Source organism: Carassius carassius, chromosome 41 (genome assembly GCF_963082965.1).
Source record: "Carassius carassius chromosome 41, fCarCar2.1, whole genome shotgun sequence".
Taxonomy (NCBI): domain Eukaryota; kingdom Metazoa; phylum Chordata; class Actinopteri; order Cypriniformes; family Cyprinidae; genus Carassius; species Carassius carassius.
The window spans coordinates 12,674,152-12,691,663 of NC_081795.1; the positions used below are offsets into that span (position 1 = coordinate 12,674,152).

At 36.5% G+C, this 17,512-nt stretch overlaps 1 protein-coding gene across 4 annotated transcripts in view; it reads right to left on the bottom strand.

Moving 5' to 3' along the window:
- Positions 1 to 966: 966 nt before the first annotated feature.
- LOC132122762 (rho guanine nucleotide exchange factor 12-like) overlaps positions 967 to 17,512 on the bottom strand; it is a 61,874-nt gene continuing 45,328 nt past the window's right edge. For 2 of the 4 annotated variants that reach the window (XM_059533143.1, XM_059533140.1), the window contains 26 exons: positions 17,264 to 17,306; positions 16,404 to 16,509; positions 16,173 to 16,298; positions 15,156 to 15,188; positions 14,478 to 14,595; positions 13,749 to 13,848; positions 12,779 to 12,994; positions 12,557 to 12,686; positions 11,881 to 11,916; positions 11,357 to 11,499; positions 11,074 to 11,220; positions 10,908 to 10,993; positions 10,676 to 10,801; positions 8,136 to 8,250; positions 6,693 to 6,793; positions 6,216 to 6,293; positions 5,775 to 5,850; positions 5,526 to 5,693; positions 5,342 to 5,429; positions 5,175 to 5,252; positions 4,763 to 4,842; positions 4,487 to 4,675; positions 3,198 to 3,398; positions 2,827 to 3,047; positions 1,871 to 1,946; positions 967 to 1,770 (listed from right to left, as the gene is read on the bottom strand). In XM_059533143.1, the coding sequence (XP_059389126.1) occupies positions 1,760 to 1,770; positions 1,871 to 1,946; positions 2,827 to 3,047; positions 3,198 to 3,398; positions 4,487 to 4,675; positions 4,763 to 4,842; positions 5,175 to 5,252; positions 5,342 to 5,429; positions 5,526 to 5,693; positions 5,775 to 5,850; positions 6,216 to 6,293; positions 6,693 to 6,793; positions 8,136 to 8,250; positions 10,676 to 10,801; positions 10,908 to 10,993; positions 11,074 to 11,220; positions 11,357 to 11,499; positions 11,881 to 11,916; positions 12,557 to 12,686; positions 12,779 to 12,994; positions 13,749 to 13,848; positions 14,478 to 14,595; positions 15,156 to 15,188; positions 16,173 to 16,298; positions 16,404 to 16,509; positions 17,264 to 17,306 (2,892 nt within the window). In that variant the 3' untranslated portion in view covers positions 967 to 1,759. The remainder of the gene's footprint in view (positions 1,771 to 1,870; positions 1,947 to 2,826; positions 3,048 to 3,197; positions 3,399 to 4,486; positions 4,676 to 4,762; positions 4,843 to 5,174; positions 5,253 to 5,341; positions 5,430 to 5,525; positions 5,694 to 5,774; positions 5,851 to 6,215; positions 6,294 to 6,692; positions 6,794 to 8,135; positions 8,251 to 10,675; positions 10,802 to 10,907; positions 10,994 to 11,073; positions 11,221 to 11,356; positions 11,500 to 11,880; positions 11,917 to 12,556; positions 12,687 to 12,778; positions 12,995 to 13,748; positions 13,849 to 14,477; positions 14,596 to 15,155; positions 15,189 to 16,172; positions 16,299 to 16,403; positions 16,510 to 17,263; positions 17,307 to 17,512) is intronic. The other 2 variants (XM_059533141.1, XM_059533142.1) reach the window with 2 other exon arrangements.

The following is a 17,512-nucleotide window of genomic DNA, read 5'->3' on the forward strand; positions in this document are numbered from 1 at the left end:
TGAATCTAATCAAATCGTAATCGTATCATGCCATGTACATAAAAAAATATTGAATCTCTGTCGCCAAGGATTTGTCAGATCATATCGTGATGAAACATCCGATTTAATCCCCTAGTATTTCCATATAGTACTAAATATTCGCAATCACCTGAAGAGTTAAACACAGCAACAGTAAACAGCCCAAGGGCTTAGCGTTTAAATCATCACGTCGTATATAAAAAGTTATGTTTTCTCATGTTATTATAGATTTACTTAATATCTTAAACAAAATAAAATAATTTTGATCAAATGTATGATAAAAAAAAGACAGCTTGGGTTGCACAAGCCAAACTTAAGACTTTCCAAACAGTCAGTGCATCATTCACACACAGTGTGCGTCAAGGAAAGAATCATGGCAAAAGCAAATTGGTATTGATCATAAAACGTTGTAACTGTGAATGATGACTGTATAATTCAGTTTGTACCCACTTTATGTACACTTGACGATGAGGAATAACTATAAAGCTTGCCAGAAAACACAACTCATTTAGCTGGTTTATGAGACAGGGACGCACGACTTCAAAAACAAACTAAATTTCCTATCATTCTCCGTGGCAGCACAAAATTAAGAGCATTAATTATGCTCGCATTCTTTGCTCTCCATTTAATAACACTAATGCTGATGTCTTGTTGTCAAGAAAAAGAAAAATGAAACTGCTCAACCATTTTTTTCTGACCGAAATCACATCCATAGGAGGAACTTGCCAGAAGCTCTTGTCCATGTTAAAGGACAATCACAACAGTGAGTTGCAGTGACAAAGAAACTGGACATCATTAATTTTTTCAATAAAACTTGGGCTATTCCTTTTTAAGACTGCAGTTTTGATTGAAAAGCTACTTGAATTCTCATTCTGGGTCACATCCCAGCACATGTACTCATTAATAAAAAAACTGCCAAAAATGAAGCCTAATCAATCAGTACAAAGGTTTTGTCATTGCATCTTTATTTCCAGGTTTTGCATCACCTTTGATCTTGATGGCAAATCTTCTCTTTTTGCAGTCATCAGAATGTAGCTGCGGACCAAGAGAGGCTGAGCTCCATCCACTCTTCATCTCAGCAGGAGGGTCTCAGGGGCGAATGAATCAGTCCAGGGCTCGGGGAGGAATGTCAGCTGGCTGGAGTAACTGAGGGAGGCCATGAGCAAAAACTTCTCTTTATGTACTGCACAGACTTGGGCTTCCACGCATACAAATCGTGGGGGAGAAAAGAGTCTGAATTGTGGAGCGCTCGTCCTGTTCAGTCACACTGAAGACTACAGCGACAGACAGCTTAAGATTTTCAACAGCCAAAAGCATGCGAGAAACATGGAAAACACTAAAAATAAAAATAAATACATCTTGGGATTTTAAAAAAAGAAAACAACTTAATACATTATTAGTTTAAAAAAATCCTTTCTCAACTTATATATTTTCTAAACACAGAGCTTTGTACATTTTGGTATAGTTCTCCTCTTCTCTAGCAAAGGCTGCTGGGAAAGGAGAAGAGACAGGGCTGCCCACGTTCGCTGGAATGAGGACATGTACTTGGGACAGGTAAGACTGAGAGGAGACAGTCCGTCTTCCCTAACTGACGGTTTTTGGCAGAAGCGAGAGGCCTTGTTAGAATATTCCCCTCATTTTTGGATGGAGGTGTTCAGCAGTGAGGAAGACAGGCTTGTGCGGAGCATGTTCTGGATAGAAGTGATGCCCCCATCATCACAGGAGCCAGGAACTTCTGCCACTATTTCTTATCTGTGGGAGGAATAAGACGGAGTAGAATGACGGAATAATCCTGAAACAGAAACTCGGTTTGATTTGAAACGTTTAGCAGTCACTTTGGTGTTCACGTTACCTCTGCTCTCGTCCGTATCTGCCGTTGACCCAACAGGCCTTTGGCGAAGCAGATTATAATACTTTGTTTCCATCTCCTGAAAAGCATGACCAAGTTATTACTCAAATAACTTTAGGCTTAAAAATATTAAAAGTATAGAAACTGATAACTAATAATCACTAATAATCATCCAACAAATATCAAAAACTGTTTCTTCCAGAAAAAAATTGCAACATCTGTTGTTTTTTTTAGCACCAAGCAACAGAATTCAAAGGTGAAGTTATTATTTGATATATTACCAATTTTTTCAAACAGCCAGTTCTCAAATAAGTGATTCAAAAGAGGATAAAAATTTATATATATATATTAATTATAAAAAAAAAAAAATACAATATATAATATGATTACTATTAAGAAATCATTGACAATTAATTATTTATTATTTTATAATGTATATAATTGATATTCATAAAAATGTATTTTATATATATATATATTTATACACACACATTATGTATAATTTAAATATTAAATCATTAACATTAATCATTAATAAACATCATTAATAAATACATGTATAAAAGTGATTTTAAAAACTGATTTCGGTTTATAATATATACACACATTTTGTCTATATATCACAAAATTGTATACAAAAAGTTTGAATTATTTCTACATATCAGTTATTAGACAAAAATTATCTGTATCAGTCATAAAAATCCAGTATAGTGGATACAAATGTATGAAATATATATATGCACATTTACTTAAAAGTATGCTAAGAACCTGACACTCTCAAATTGTATAACAAAAGACAAAACTAGTCTAATGACCCAGTCTTTAAGAACTTAATGGCCTCAAAAAAGTGCATTAAAATAATCAAGATCACATTTTATATAGCCAACAATTCAATCTGGAGTATATTGTGAAAATTCCGTGGAGCCCTTAAGTTCAAAGAGTGGTAAGTGCAGACAGACCTTGAGGTGGTTGAGGTTGGCCTGCAGGCAGCGTAGATGTGAGAGGACCTCTCTGCTGAGGCGAGACGTGCTGCCTGAGGAGGGCGAGGAGAACTTGAGGCTGATGCCCGAGTCAGCAGCACAGCTGTGGGCTAAACTCGACTCCTTTCTCCCGACCTGAATATCGTCATCTGTACTGCTCTCGCCTGGGCCACCGTACCCCTCCAGAACCAGGTAAGCTGCTGAAAAGCACAACTACATCAATCAGAACACCGAAAATTTGAAGACTAGTATCTGTAGTGCTACATATCTTGACACCATTTTTTCCAGCCCACTTCTCCGTATCAGCCAGTATCACCACAAAACTGTAAGTTTCCTGGACAAACACCCACCGTAGTTCTCTGGGCACTCGTAGAAGCCCGTATCTCCAGAGGTGTAGTCCTGAGCTCGACTTGGGGTGCGCGTGGAGCTGTGCTCCACTGGTGTGCGTAGAGAGGTGGTCCTGAGGAGACGACTGCCGGCCGATCTGCCCAATCGCTCGCCCTCATCCTGAGCCATCAGCTGAGTCACCAGCACCTGCTTCAACGCTGCCACTGAAAAAGACATGTGTACACAGATCTTAGAAAATGATACGCTACCTCAAAACAACCTGAAATGAAGACGCATTTAATACAACATACAGGACAAGTGTGATACAGAGACCACGACTGATGATGATGAGAAAATGTCCGATTCAGATTTTATTTAATTGATTTTTATTTAATATTTGTTTTATTTAGTTGCTCACAAACCTTGAAACTGTTACAATAGGAATTATAATAAACATGCTTAATTAAGGGGACAATCCACCCAGCAATTTGATTCTGTCATCATTTGCCAAACTTTTTTCTTCTGCAGAACATAAAAAGATCATTTGAAAAATGTTAGTAACTAAACACTTTTGGTTCATATAGACTTCCCTTGTATTGTTTCTCCATATAATAAAAGTCAATGGGAACAAATTGTTTTGTTACCAAAATTTCTTTGGGTGGACTGTCCTTTAACAAAACTAAAAAAAAACTAACATGCACCCATCTATGGATTTACTGGAACATATCACAGCATGAATACACCACAGTGATCAGGGAAATGTAAGAATCATTTGGTGTGTTTTTTTTAATCAGTGAAAGATTTAGATTTCCCATTAATAAAACAAATTGTATCCTGACTTAATGCTCAGATATCAAAAGACCTATGTTGACCTTATACAAAAAGCTTCATGTCAAAATGCATTAGATCCCAAGCTCACACATTTGTTGTTTTCAGCAGAAATAAATCTCATTAGGAAGAAAAAGTGCACAAGATCTTAAAAGTCTTCTATTGTTAGATTCTAAACTAATTAAAAAAGACAACTGGAAAAATGAATAAGTCTTTCCAGAAGTTTTTTTTTTTTTTATCAATAGTGGCTGAATTGTCAGTTTCTTGAGTTGGCAGACACACAGACAATGCCTCCCAATGCTGAGCAGAAGCCAAAACAAATTGGCACAGTAGCCTTAACTCCTGGAATCTGGCATTGTTAAAATGTTTGGCAGGCACAATTTATTATGTAAATAATTATTTCACATTTATTATTTCAAGTTGTCAAAAATAAAACATAAAAGTGACGTGTTCCTAAGCTAATGCAGTTCAAATGCAGTCTTACAGGTTTTAAGGGCCTCGTCTGCTTTAGACGAGCAGGATCGAGAGTCTGTGTCCCTGCCGTTCGAGAGCTCAGAGTCCAGATACGAGCTCAGAGCCCTGCCAGCTCTCGGGACCTGGTCCTCTTCCCCAGGGTTGGCGTCAGGGACACAATCCTGCAGGGCTGCTGTGGGTGAGCTTTCACTGTCTTTCTCTGAGGACAGATGATGAAGGCTCGAGTTGAGTATGATGGCAATCAACACTTTTACAATCAGAGAAGCGTTTGTACATTCACAGCTACCTGTGGACTGGATGCTTCCTGTGGAGATCTGTTCAGAGCCTTTGCTGAACTTGCTTAACTCCACACTGTCTCTGTCACCACTAGAACACAAATGAACATTTATGTAAGATACAGACCTTTATTGTTTACATAAGCTGCTTTCAAATGCATTTAATGCATACATTTTATTGTTACTCTCGCCCCAGTCAAAGACGACGAAAAAAAAACAACCTTCATTTGTTCTAAATTATTATGAAATATAAATATGTATAACTATAACTATGATAATGTAAACAAAAAGGTAATCATAAACCATTTTTATATAGTGTGAACATAATTTAGCAATTTTTCAAAAACAGCACTGTAGTTTTTTTTTATACGCATACAAGTGATTAACTAAGCTTAGATCTGTAGGAAGTAGAGAGGAACTCACTCGTGCTGAGGCAAAGGAATGACGCTGTGGGGTTTGGCGTTCGTAACATCTGCTCTTTGAGCAATCTCCTGTTGCCACCTGATGTAAAAGACAATTAACACTGCTCAATAAACGAGAGAGTAGGGGACTGCAGAAACATGAGAAGGAGAGAAGAGGCAAGAACTCACATTCTCTGCTCGGACACTGTTTGGGCCATCAACTCATAAATCTGAGCTCCGTTTTTGGACATGGAGATCACAAAGAATGATCTGTTATCTGTTTGGGGAAATAAAGCAACCTCATGAGGATTCATTCTTTAAATATATGTGGGGAGAGTGTGTGCTTTTGACAAATGAGAAGTCAGACGCTCACCTGTCGCCACCGAGCGCACCAGCACAGTGCTGAGTTTGATGATGGGACTGAATATGTGTTTTGTGTCAGCCGATCCTGCGAGGTTCTTGCTGTGACACCTGAGAATTAAACGCTCGTCCTGCTTCTGCAGCAACACCAGGATGTCTTCCAGGAGTAAGGTATACAGCTCTGACACAAGAACAGACACCAGTGTTATTATACAATCATCAAGACAGCAAGCTTTTAGGAAGTTTGAGAGCAGTGGCTTACCAATAGTTTTGTCTTTGTTAATCTTCCAGGACAGAGGACCCTCATGGACCATCTTCCTTTTAGTGAGATCTAGGTTCTGTGTGATAAGAAATGGATGATTAACTTACATCCTTAAAATCCTAGTTGCTACTAGTTTTAATCACACTGCACCTAATTTGGATTTGCTTTTCAAATCTGATCCTTATGTGGATAGACTGACTGTTTACACCGACATTTTGCAAAGTAAATGCCACATATTATTGAATGGATAAAATTTTTTATCTTTTGAAGAAATACACAATTAGATTTAGCTCCTCAAGAAGTTATCTTCCTAAAAATGAATCAGACACACAAATGTGATTGACATTGATCCACATGATATAAAAACTGGTGGGATTCTCTGCTCCTCGAATATGGTTTTCCAGGAAAAATGCTTGACAAATCTGTATGATTAACACTAACCTTGAACTCTGAGATTATGGGGTTCTCGCTCTGCTTGAGGGAAGACAGGTCCAGCCGTCTCTGGTAGTCCTCTAGTCTCTGTGGGACACAAACAAAATGCATATTTATGCTAAAGAATCCCTTAACATTGGCTGAAAAATAAACTTTAAAGTTGCAATCCTTTAAAAAAAGGACTGTCAATGCAGGAAAAATATTTTCCTAGCTGGCCTCTTTTTAATGAATTTTCTAATGAATGATCTCCAGCAGTTTATAGAACGCTTGATAATTCTGTTTTTACTCTAAGAGCATTTTCAGGGCTGATGTAAGAAGACCTGGAAGCTTTCAACCTAAAGATGAACACTGACAATCAATTAATCAATTAAGTTTTGGTTTTTCCAGTCTTTCCTTTAAGCTGACCTGAGGCTATAAAGTCTGCCAACCTCGGGCTGTCTGCTAACCCGAGAGAGAGTTGCAGCTCGATCGAGTTGCACTGCTTACCTGTTTATTCTCTGACTCCTTCACGGACTGGTTGACGTGGCTGAGAATGAGTCGACAGCTTTCGGCTGCTCGTCTCACTTTGTCTTTCTCCTCTGACTCATCTGTCGGTAAAGAAGATACATAAACGTACATGCACACACGTTTCAAGAAGAGACTAATCAACTCTTTAAGAACATCCTGGCCCGCCAAGTGCCCTCTATTTACTTTAGTACCCACCACTGAGAATATTGCCAAGTGCCAATGAATATGAGAAGAATCACCTCCTCCTTAATCACTAGTTATACTTTACATTTATTGCCTTCCTCTGACAATGCCAAGAGAGCCACAATTTAACACGTCTGCCAAATTATATGAGAGACACTTTGAAAGTGTGCAGTTCCCCCTTCAGAACATTTCAGAATAATACTGGGGATCTGAGAGCTGGCATAGCTCTAATTTCCTAATGGTTGGTGTCCAGCCAGCAAACGCTTTTGAACAGCTAACACAATAAAGGTTAGGAAATTCTGACTTCTTATTTGTCAAACATATAGACTCCCACATACATTTCAAGAATTAATCCTTAATTTCCCCAAAATGTAGGGATTGCAAGGGAGTGATGGGAATCTGTGAAAAATATTTTAATGGAAAATAAAAATATCTTCCAAAATGACAACACGTACAACAAGCAATAAAAACCAAATCTGAATATGGTTTTGTAAAAAAAAAAAAAAAAACACCAACTCTGCTTCACATTTGTATGAATATGTATGTTAATAAATAATTTGTTTTATTAAAAATATATATAACCTATAACCGATATGTATAAACAACATTTTAAACTAATTTATAACTGATGGCAAAACTGAATTTTCAGCAGACATTACTCCAGATTTTGGTGTCACATGATCGTTCAGAAATCATTCTTATGCTGATTTGCTGCTCATGAAAACATTTCTTCACGTCTTCTTATCAGTGTTGAAAATAACGGCTGTCTTGAGGTCTTCTGCAGAGTTATGAAAAATATGGTCAATATTCAATAACGTAAGCAACTTCCTTTTTCAGAACTCACAACTGAATTTAATAAGTTTGGTTGTTCCGACAACTAGCTGTCTGTCACATCGCGGACATACCTATGGCATGAGGTGAGGGTGTCACAAATCATTTTTTGTTGTCAGTCAGCAACGCTATGATTGACAACCCCTTTCGGGTTAAACAAAATGACAGAACAGATGTTTTCTTTTGTTTTCCAACTGTTTTATATGCACAGAAGAACAGGAGTCACACCTGCTAGTAAACTTGGATGTCAATTTTAAACAGCCATTTTGTTCTTAATTATTTTGTTGTCATGAATTTGTTTTAAATATTGTGTTAAACAAGCATTAATTTAACTTTAATTTAAATCTTGCTGCAAATGATGCATAAAACTGACTAAATAAGGCCTGGATGCATGAAGAAGTAGAATACCTGTGTACTTGACAATGTTGTCCATCAGTAAGGGGTACTTTGTGAACCTCTGCATCTCTGCAGGGATGATGTCCTTTAGCTGTAATCGTCGACACAGTCGGTTGCTTTCAGCCTCCTGCAGATGGTGCAGAGACAATCAAACAAGAAATTGAGGACAACAGTACATGCAAATCCACAGCAAAATCCTCCCTAATCTTCTGCATATTTTTCCATTATCAAAAGTCTCCAACATCATGAATAATACACTTCAGCATGGGTTTTATCCTTCACTCAAGCGAGAAAGTGAGAAAGTCACAATATTGTGATTTGTCAGCAAGGTATGGTAACTGGAATCACTAATGTCTCGGTGAACAACCACAAAAACACCTCAGAAATGTGTAAATGTACTGTTACCTCATGCACAAACATCTTCATGTCGTCCATCAGAGGGACAGCTTAATCAAAAATCAATATACTGTCATCATTTATTCACCCTCATCTTGTTCCAAACCTGTATGATTTTTGCTTTTTTGTTAGGCAGAATGTTCATGCTGCTTCTAGCATTTCTATATCCGTCTTGTCAGTATTAACTAAAGCTATTAAAAATAACTTTTATTCATTAAAATAAAGCAGAAATAAAACAAAATATACATATCAGATGACAATTAAGAGTTTAACAATTCAAATTAGAAATGATACCTGAATTGCTCAAATTAATGAAACTAACACTAAATAAAAAATAAACAGAAATATAGAAAAACGTATAAAAATGGCAAAAGCACATAAAATTACTAAAACTAATTTTTAAATGAAAATGTATAAGTATAACATAAAACCAAATTCAAAATATGAATAAATACTATAATAGCATATATGAATTATATTAAATTAACACTAGCTGTGTTCTTCAGATGAGATGTTTAAACCGAGGTCCTGACTCTCTGTGGTCATTAAAAATCCCATGGCACTTCTCGTAAAGAGTAAAGGTGTATCCACGGTTTCCTGGCCAAGTTCCCTCCACTGTCTCATGTCTTTTGAGCTCATATTGAAGCATTGTGTGAGGAACAGAATGAAGTCAGTCATTATTCACTCAAAATGTTCTTAACCTCTGCTCTCACTAGTCACCATTAATTTACAATGCATGAAAAGAGCAGTGTGAAATCTCCTTTCTGTTTCATAGAAGAAATTCAGTCAAATGAATTTGGAACCACATGGAGGTGAGTAAACCACGGTGATTTGGGGTGAACTGCTTCTGTAAAATGTGAAAAAGCTCCATTTGATCTAATATACACCTCAAATGCACAATGAGGATTTTACATTTTTATTATTACACCTTTATGTTTTAGTGCTTAAACACTAGTTTTCTCAATGGAGAGATTAGCGCGGTTGATTTCAGAAAATGCGGTGTATGTGGAAAGGCTGTTAAATCTGAAGTCTTACGCTCTGTGTTCCCTTCATCCACTTCTACTTCAAGACAAAAACAGTGCAGAGGTGGAAAACAAGCTCTCAACAATCTCAAGGCTCCACAAATCTACATCTGCTTAAGGTTCATAAACTCATCTCCAAGATAAGCAAATTTTAAAGTATATCCTACAAAGAAAACTCCAATTAAATAAAAATCTCTTTTGCCTTCCATTATTTCTAATGTTTGGCTGCCAGGCAAAGCTAATACTCTTTAAAAAAAAAAATCTAAGATTACTTTATTTAGATAAGCATCTCTTCTGCTGAAACACTATCAACACAGCAAACCTGCCTTTTACTGTAAAATAAGTAGGGCTGTCAATTTACTAAAATGTAATTAGAAGTAATTGCAAATCAAAATAATCAAGTTGATACATTAACACATTCTGTTCCTTCAAAAATAATATATATTAAACAGAATGAATCAGTGAATATTGTCATGTGAAAAATTTTTGCTACCAGCATTATTTAATTAATCAACTTTGACAGCCCTAAATAAGAAAAATAAAACCAACTCTGTAAAAATACAAATGTATGGGGTCAGTAAGATTTTTTTTAAAGGAACTAATAGTTTCATCCAGCAGAAATGCATCGAACTGATCAAAAGTGACATTAAGAGAAATAATGTAACAAAATATTTCTATTTCAAATAAACTGTCCTTTTTAACTTTCTGTTAATGAAACAATATTGAAAAATTGTATCGCAGTTTCCACAAAAATATTAAGCAGCAAAAAAGTATTTGAAAACCTTGTTTTCCCCACTAGTGATAATAATAAGAAATGTTACTTGAGCATCTTGCGACACTGAAGACTGAAGTAATGCATGCTGAAAATTCAGCATATTAAAATTACATTTATTAATACATTAAAATAGACAACAGTTATTATTAATTGTAACAACATCACATTTACATTTTTTGTTTGATTAAATAAAAGCAGTGTTGGAGAGCATAAGAAATATCTTTCAAAAGAGTTTTAAAAACCGTACTAACCCCAAACCTTTGAACGGTAACTGTATGTCTGTAGTGCCGCAAACACAGTCTCTCTCAAGTGAACTGCAGCTCTATCGGCCCTGCAGCCAGCGAGGAGTCTCGACCCACCTGCATGAAGGAGGTGAAACGCTGGTCCTTCTTCTGCCGGGATTTGATGAGCTCCAGGGCGAAGGGCTGGTTACTGCAGAAAGTGCCCACTGCTTGCTTGATCTTCTCCTCCTCTCCACCACTGAACTAGAAAACAACAAACAACAAGGATTTGTGGGTGGGTGGGAGTCTTATCACTCAGAGAAGACCTACCACAATGGCCACAGGATACGAGCAAAGCATTAGCCCTTACCCAAGACAGCAACTCATCTCCTATGTGGCCGATGACCGATGACTCGTTCTTCTTGCGTATCGCTGTCATTTGATCTGCTATCCTCACTGAAATTTTAGACAGCAGATGCCATGATGTGAAACATGAGGCGGTTTATCGGAAGAAAATGTATCGGAAGCAAACATACTGTGCAACTGGATGATTTCCTCCAGGTTGGTGAAAATGTTCTTGATGTCAGCAGGGGGCAGTATGTTCTCTCGGGTGAGTTTCTGGTAGAACACACTATCTAGGACCTTCAGCATGTGTACGTGGGTTCGCTCCGTGTAGAACAGTTCTAAGAGCATCAGATAGAAAGAGGGATACTTCAAAACTAAAACAACACCTCTAACAATGCACTGTGCATGTTAAACCTAAACAGATTTAAAGAGCACCTGTCTGATTTCTGTAGTGAAATGAAAACAAGATTGTACCATTAATGACTTCTTGTCTCTTGATCTCGTGGGGCGTCAAGCCTGCTAAAACATCACGCCTGACCACCTGCTGCCAGTTTGGAGGATCTACATCAGAGTAAACATCACTCCCCTGATCATCCTCACTCTGCAACTCTTCAAACCTGTGAGGGAGGAGATGGTACACAGATTAACACCCTCATTAAGCTTAATGTGCATCTTTATCTGAATGTGAGAGCTGGTGTAAAATAAGAGGGTATGCACACAAGAAGCCTTTCAAAAAGCGGGTTAACTATTCTTCTAACCAAGTTTTATGCACAATGTTACACAAAAAACATTTTAGACTGTTAGACACAAATCAACTGATATTTGATGCTTAATGTGGGTAGATACAAATAAGACTGCACTATGAGCATGGGAGCCAAGCACAAAACAAGAAAATGTCCTCATCACAGCTTGTTGTTGAAAAAAGAACTAGCTTTTATCGATTGTCGCTTTTTGGATAGGACACAACATATAGTGATGTGGGTGATTGACAGCAGTACCTTCTACTCAGTTTAGGTGTGCCCACATCAAGCTGTCTGAAAAACAGTACATACATGCTCACTACATTGATAAAAAGTGATCACATATTTGATCACAAAAACTTGGGTGATATGATAAGTCATGTTATGGCTTTTGGTTTGTAAATGCTACAAATGAATTTAGACAACAACATTATAATGTAGAGTTATAGTTAATATGCATTTTCACATTTTAAAAAGATTCTATTTAACACTGTCATTACACTTATTATTTAAAAGGTGAACTTTGAGTGGCAATGGCATTCAAAATGTAAAGATAGCAATCAATAAATCATGCATTGTAAACAAGGTGGAAATAGAAGTTGAATTACTAGTTTTTCCACCATCAGACACTAATAGCATTGTCACATTAGAGAAATTGCAATGAAATTTTGCAGGCAGAAAAAAATAATAAAATAAAAACAAGTCTGTTGTCAATAGTCAAGAGAGCTTCGTGCATTGCTTACTCAGAGTTCACTCTCAAATCAAGCTACTTTCTGTTGGTCATTGGCACAAAAACATGTGAACAACTTGATCACAATCAAAATCTGCATGGGGAACTTTCACCGAACAATGTTAAATGTGACCACGCATTGAGAAAGATCAAGACTTGTTTGAAATAAGTCTGAAATAATAAAAACAGATTTGTGATATGCACCTGTATCCATCTTCATCTAGCTGGTCCATGTTGTATGGGATGTCATCACAGGGTTGGTAGATGCTGTCCAGCACATCTCCAGACTGCAGCCCATCACTGAGCCGGGGGACCACCACAGACGAGCTCATATCTGAGGACACAAAAGACACCGTTTCAAATGGCATGTCCAGGAAATTAAAGGAACCATCACTCTGATGAATGAGATGAAGATGCAATACTCACTAAACTCCAGGTCCTTGCCAGAGGGGTCTGACGGTGAACTGTAAGGGGCGCTGAAGGGGGGAGAGCTGATCAAACTAGGGCTCTGTAGGAGGTCCGAGCCCTCACTCGATTGACTGCCCCGCAGACGTCCACCCTCTATCAGATCTGACCCGCCCAAAGCTGGCTGAGACATCTGCTTCTGAGGCCGATGCTTGATGTTGTCCCCGGCCCTCCCAGCTGCTCAAACACACCAAACAAGATTTGCCATCAATATGAATATTTTACCACCCAGAGGAAGGAAAGCAAAAATCTTCAGATTTAAGAATTTGCCAGAAATTGCAAGCTTTCAGGCCTAACATTAACTATACTACCAAAAACCTGTGGTCAATTTTGGTTACATTTTAAAATGTAATTTATTTCTGTAATATAAAGCTGTATTTTCAGGAACCATTACTCCAGTCTTCAGTGTCACATGATCTTTCAGAAATCATTCTAATATGCTGATTTAGTGCTCAAGAAACATTTCTTATTTGAAATGTTGCAAACAGCTGTGCTGCTTAATATTTTTGTGGGAACCATGATACCCATGACTTTTTCAGGATTCATTGATGAATATAAATATCAATATCAATGATATCAAAATAAATGAGCTGTCACTTTTGATCAATACTTGCTAAATAAAAGTATTAATTTCTTAAAAAAAAAATACTTATTGAACAGTAACGTATATTTGATTGCAAAATCAACATATTTTAACAAATAAATGTGAACAGTTTTAAACACGTTAACTAAAAACAAAAAAACAAGCCAAGCCCACTTATATGCCAGTTTTTAATCAAATAAAATCAAAGACAGTTTCATAGCTAGTAAATATATATGTCCAGTACATTTTTTCAAACCACCAGCTGGTTAATGCTGGATCAGAATCAACAAAAGAGTAAAAAGAGAAGCTTGTCTTTAGTAGGTTGTCCACTGTCCACATTAGACTTACATGGTACTGAATCGATGCGACTGGGCCACCGCTGGGGCACCCGGATTGGAAAGCGAGGCTTTTTCACCTTCTCCTCCCCTTCCTTCTCCGTTTTGCTTTTCTGTTCAGAAAGGATAAAACAACAGTCCTCAGGATAAGGACATTGCCATGGGAAGACGGAGAAGATAATTACTCCGTTCCAAAGCCTAGTAAACTGCATATAGAGAGAGCATTTCAAGACATTTTAAGCGTGCTCTGGCCATGAAGGCAATATAATTATACCACACTGCATGCATCACTCACATAGCAGGATAAATTACCCACTACATACAAGATAAGAAAACTGTGTGGATCATGTTAATTCACATACATTCATTTTGCTTCAACACAGCCACAAAATCTTCCTGTGCAATGTAGTAAAATATTTTATTTAAAATATTAATTTCTTTATTTTACAGCACAATAGTAATGTATAACTATTTTTCCAATTATCTAACGAAAACCAAAAACTACATACATTTTTGTGCACCCTCTTTTTTTATATTTATTAGATTAATATGCTAACACAAAACTACATTAATGTAAATAAAGTATTTGACAAAGAACGTTCCAATTAATTCAAACGAGTTTCCATTAATGTGATCCCTCACAAGGTAAGTGCCTGTGTAGACAAGAAGTCAGGAATTGGAACAGAGTTAAGTGGTAGAAATTTGAAAAAGTGAGGTGGCAGTTAACAGTACAAGCATATACCCTTAGTTTGGAAGGAAGAAAATTAAGTCGAACTCGTTTGGACTCCAGGTTTCGTTGCTCTTTCACCCGAACTCCCAGATGCTTCATGTACATATAGATCACATACTGTATGGAGTTGCTGGAAGAGACAAAACTGTGTATTAGAGCTGAATTGAACTCTTTTTCACTGTCCAAGCTTAGTAACTAAAGCACAGCAAGTCGTTCATTTCCTAATATAGATTTGAGTCTCTGAGGGTTGTGTTGTGCCTGTTGAGTGCTGTTGGCTCCATGTGGCCACCTCCTTCTGTTCTACATGACTCCTATCTTATAGTGCCTACTGCCATATGTCTCCAAACTCACGTACACAAGTCCATCATCTATCTTCTCACATATGTTTCATTTTCCTAAATCATACAGACTTGTGGTGTTTCCATGTGGCATCTCAAATATGTTTGCCTACATTATGGTAAATGAGGACTAGGAAATGCATGAAGATTAGAAACGTCATTAAGTAGCTCTGTTCTGCAGCATCTTGCATTTGTGTCAAGTGTCAATATGCTGGCGCACCCCAGGCTGATAATTTACAAACAAATCCAACGCAACGTCTTTATGCACGATCAAAAAACACTCATCCTTAATGTCTTTACTGTCGATCTTCATAAATGAGGTTTGCCGGAAGAAAACATGATAAATTCTCACCATTTCTCCTCTTCTGCGGTTTGTGAAGTCAACCTGCAAGAGACAAATGTGTAAGATAGAGGACAGCCATTAAGCAGACAATCTTGAATATGATGAGTAGGGCTGGATGATACTTGGAATATATTTGGATATTTGTCGTTTTTTTTTTCTTCTGAAATACATAAATAAAAAGGATTAAAAACACTGAGAACAATAAAGCATTTTTTTTTATTTAGTATAAATCTATTGCCAATATTACATTTATGTTTTGATATTATTGTATTTGTTCTGAAAAAGATAAAAGCACTAAAAGGGTCACAACAATATAATTAAAATTGAGAACAACAGCCAAATTTCTATTTAACAATATATATATATATATATATATATATATATATATATATATATATATATATATATATATATATATTAATTACATCTTTAGTGTATTGACAATTTTACATTTATTTTAATATTTATGTATTTGCTTTGAAATGGAGAAAAGGACTAAAAGGGTGATAATGATATAGCTAAACATTTTTTTTAGCAATATAGCTACATTTCTCAAAATCTTTACAGTCTATTGAAGGGATTCAGTTTAATTTTGATTTAAGTGTTTGAAATGCATCTATTGAACTTTAATAAAGGGTGCTAATACTTAAGACATTTTTAATATCCATTTTAAGATATTTTTTCAAACAATAAAATTTTAACCAAACAGCCACTGAAACCAAGCAGAAGCAAACAAATACTTAATTTTAATATCTATAACTGTATATAAATAAATATCATTCATGATTTAAATTCTAACATTTTTTGCAACTGAAGATTAAATCAGACATATTAATAGCTGTCCAACTGAGACTATGAAAGATTGCAAAACTAGTCTAATGTCATGAACTGAGTGAAACTTAATGGCCAAATACAAATATATTGTTTTGTTCAATTGCATCAGCAAAATCACTGTAAATGTATCATTACTATTCAATATATCCAGCCCTGATGCGGAGTGATTAACAGAGTGTGTGAGATTCTCACAGAATGTCATCTATCTTGGATAGGATGTTTTCAGCACATGATCTCTCTCTCTCTAGAACCAGCTGTTGAAAGTCGAGACGAGACAGCTCTACATCAGCCAGGGTCAAGCCCATACTGCGCTTCTGCCTGTAAGAGTGGATGCACTTGTTTTGTAGGGGTTACTGTCAATCTGAAGGACTGAAATGTGGCAGCACAAGTTAGTGATGAAATTAAAATGTCTTTATTCCTGACCTGAAGTCCTCCAAGTTTCTCTGTACATCCGGAAGGAGAGTTTCCTGCATTGTCTGTAAATATTGCCTGTGTAATTCCTCTGGAATCAGCTCTGGTCTGCGACGCTCTGACAACATGTATAAAAAAAATAAAATAAAATAAATAAATTTGAGCACACACACATTTCATTGTTTTATATCAATAATTTTTTTTCTAGCTTCTTACGCTCATAAAATCCTTTTTCATCTTTTTCCATTTTAATAAAAACATTTTAGGGACCATTAGCTGATCCAAAAATCTAAGTGATATCAAGCTTTACTGCCTTTGTGACTATGCTGACATGTCAGACTCACATAGACATATATTACGCCATCTAAATAGGGACATATAATAGAGTTAAATATTTTTAAATAAAACATTTATAATTGCATTATACAAACCAGAATCTTATTTACGAGAAAACATAAAAACAAAACCAAACAGCAACAAAAAGGACAATTTTCCCTCAAATTACATCTAGGTAAATACAACACAAAAATATTTCTCACAAATGCACATTAGAACACACCCATACATGGCCAGTAAACAACCTGCATGAACAGAAACATCACAATGCGTCACTAAACATGTTGCCTTTTTAAGAAATGTCAACATGACACACGGCCAGAGTGACCAAGCGCTCCAGAAGCTAAATCCATAATTACATGAAGAGTCAATGCGAATGTTAAACAGGATTTGTGCTTTCTGAACAATTGCAGGTTTCCCACCAAGGGCTGAGAAATGATTATGTGGTTGGATGTTGAAATGAACACACAACAGAGCGAGGGTGAGAACGACTTTGGTGCTTCTATTAAGACAGTTCTAAAATTAACTGTGCTTACCGAGCTCAGAGGAGATGGATTCAGGCACAGCGACTTTCAAATTCTGTTGAACAAAAATAATAAATTAAAAAGGGCTTTCTGACAAAAGCAGCATTTTTGTTTTCTCCCTGCAAAACAACTACAAACACTACAATAACAAAGTAACAAAACAGCAGAGCTGTGGGAAAAGATATGCACGAGTTCCAAATGAACTACCACTCCATCTGACAGAAAGAGAACAAAGTTTGCTGCAGGGAAGACGTGCACCCC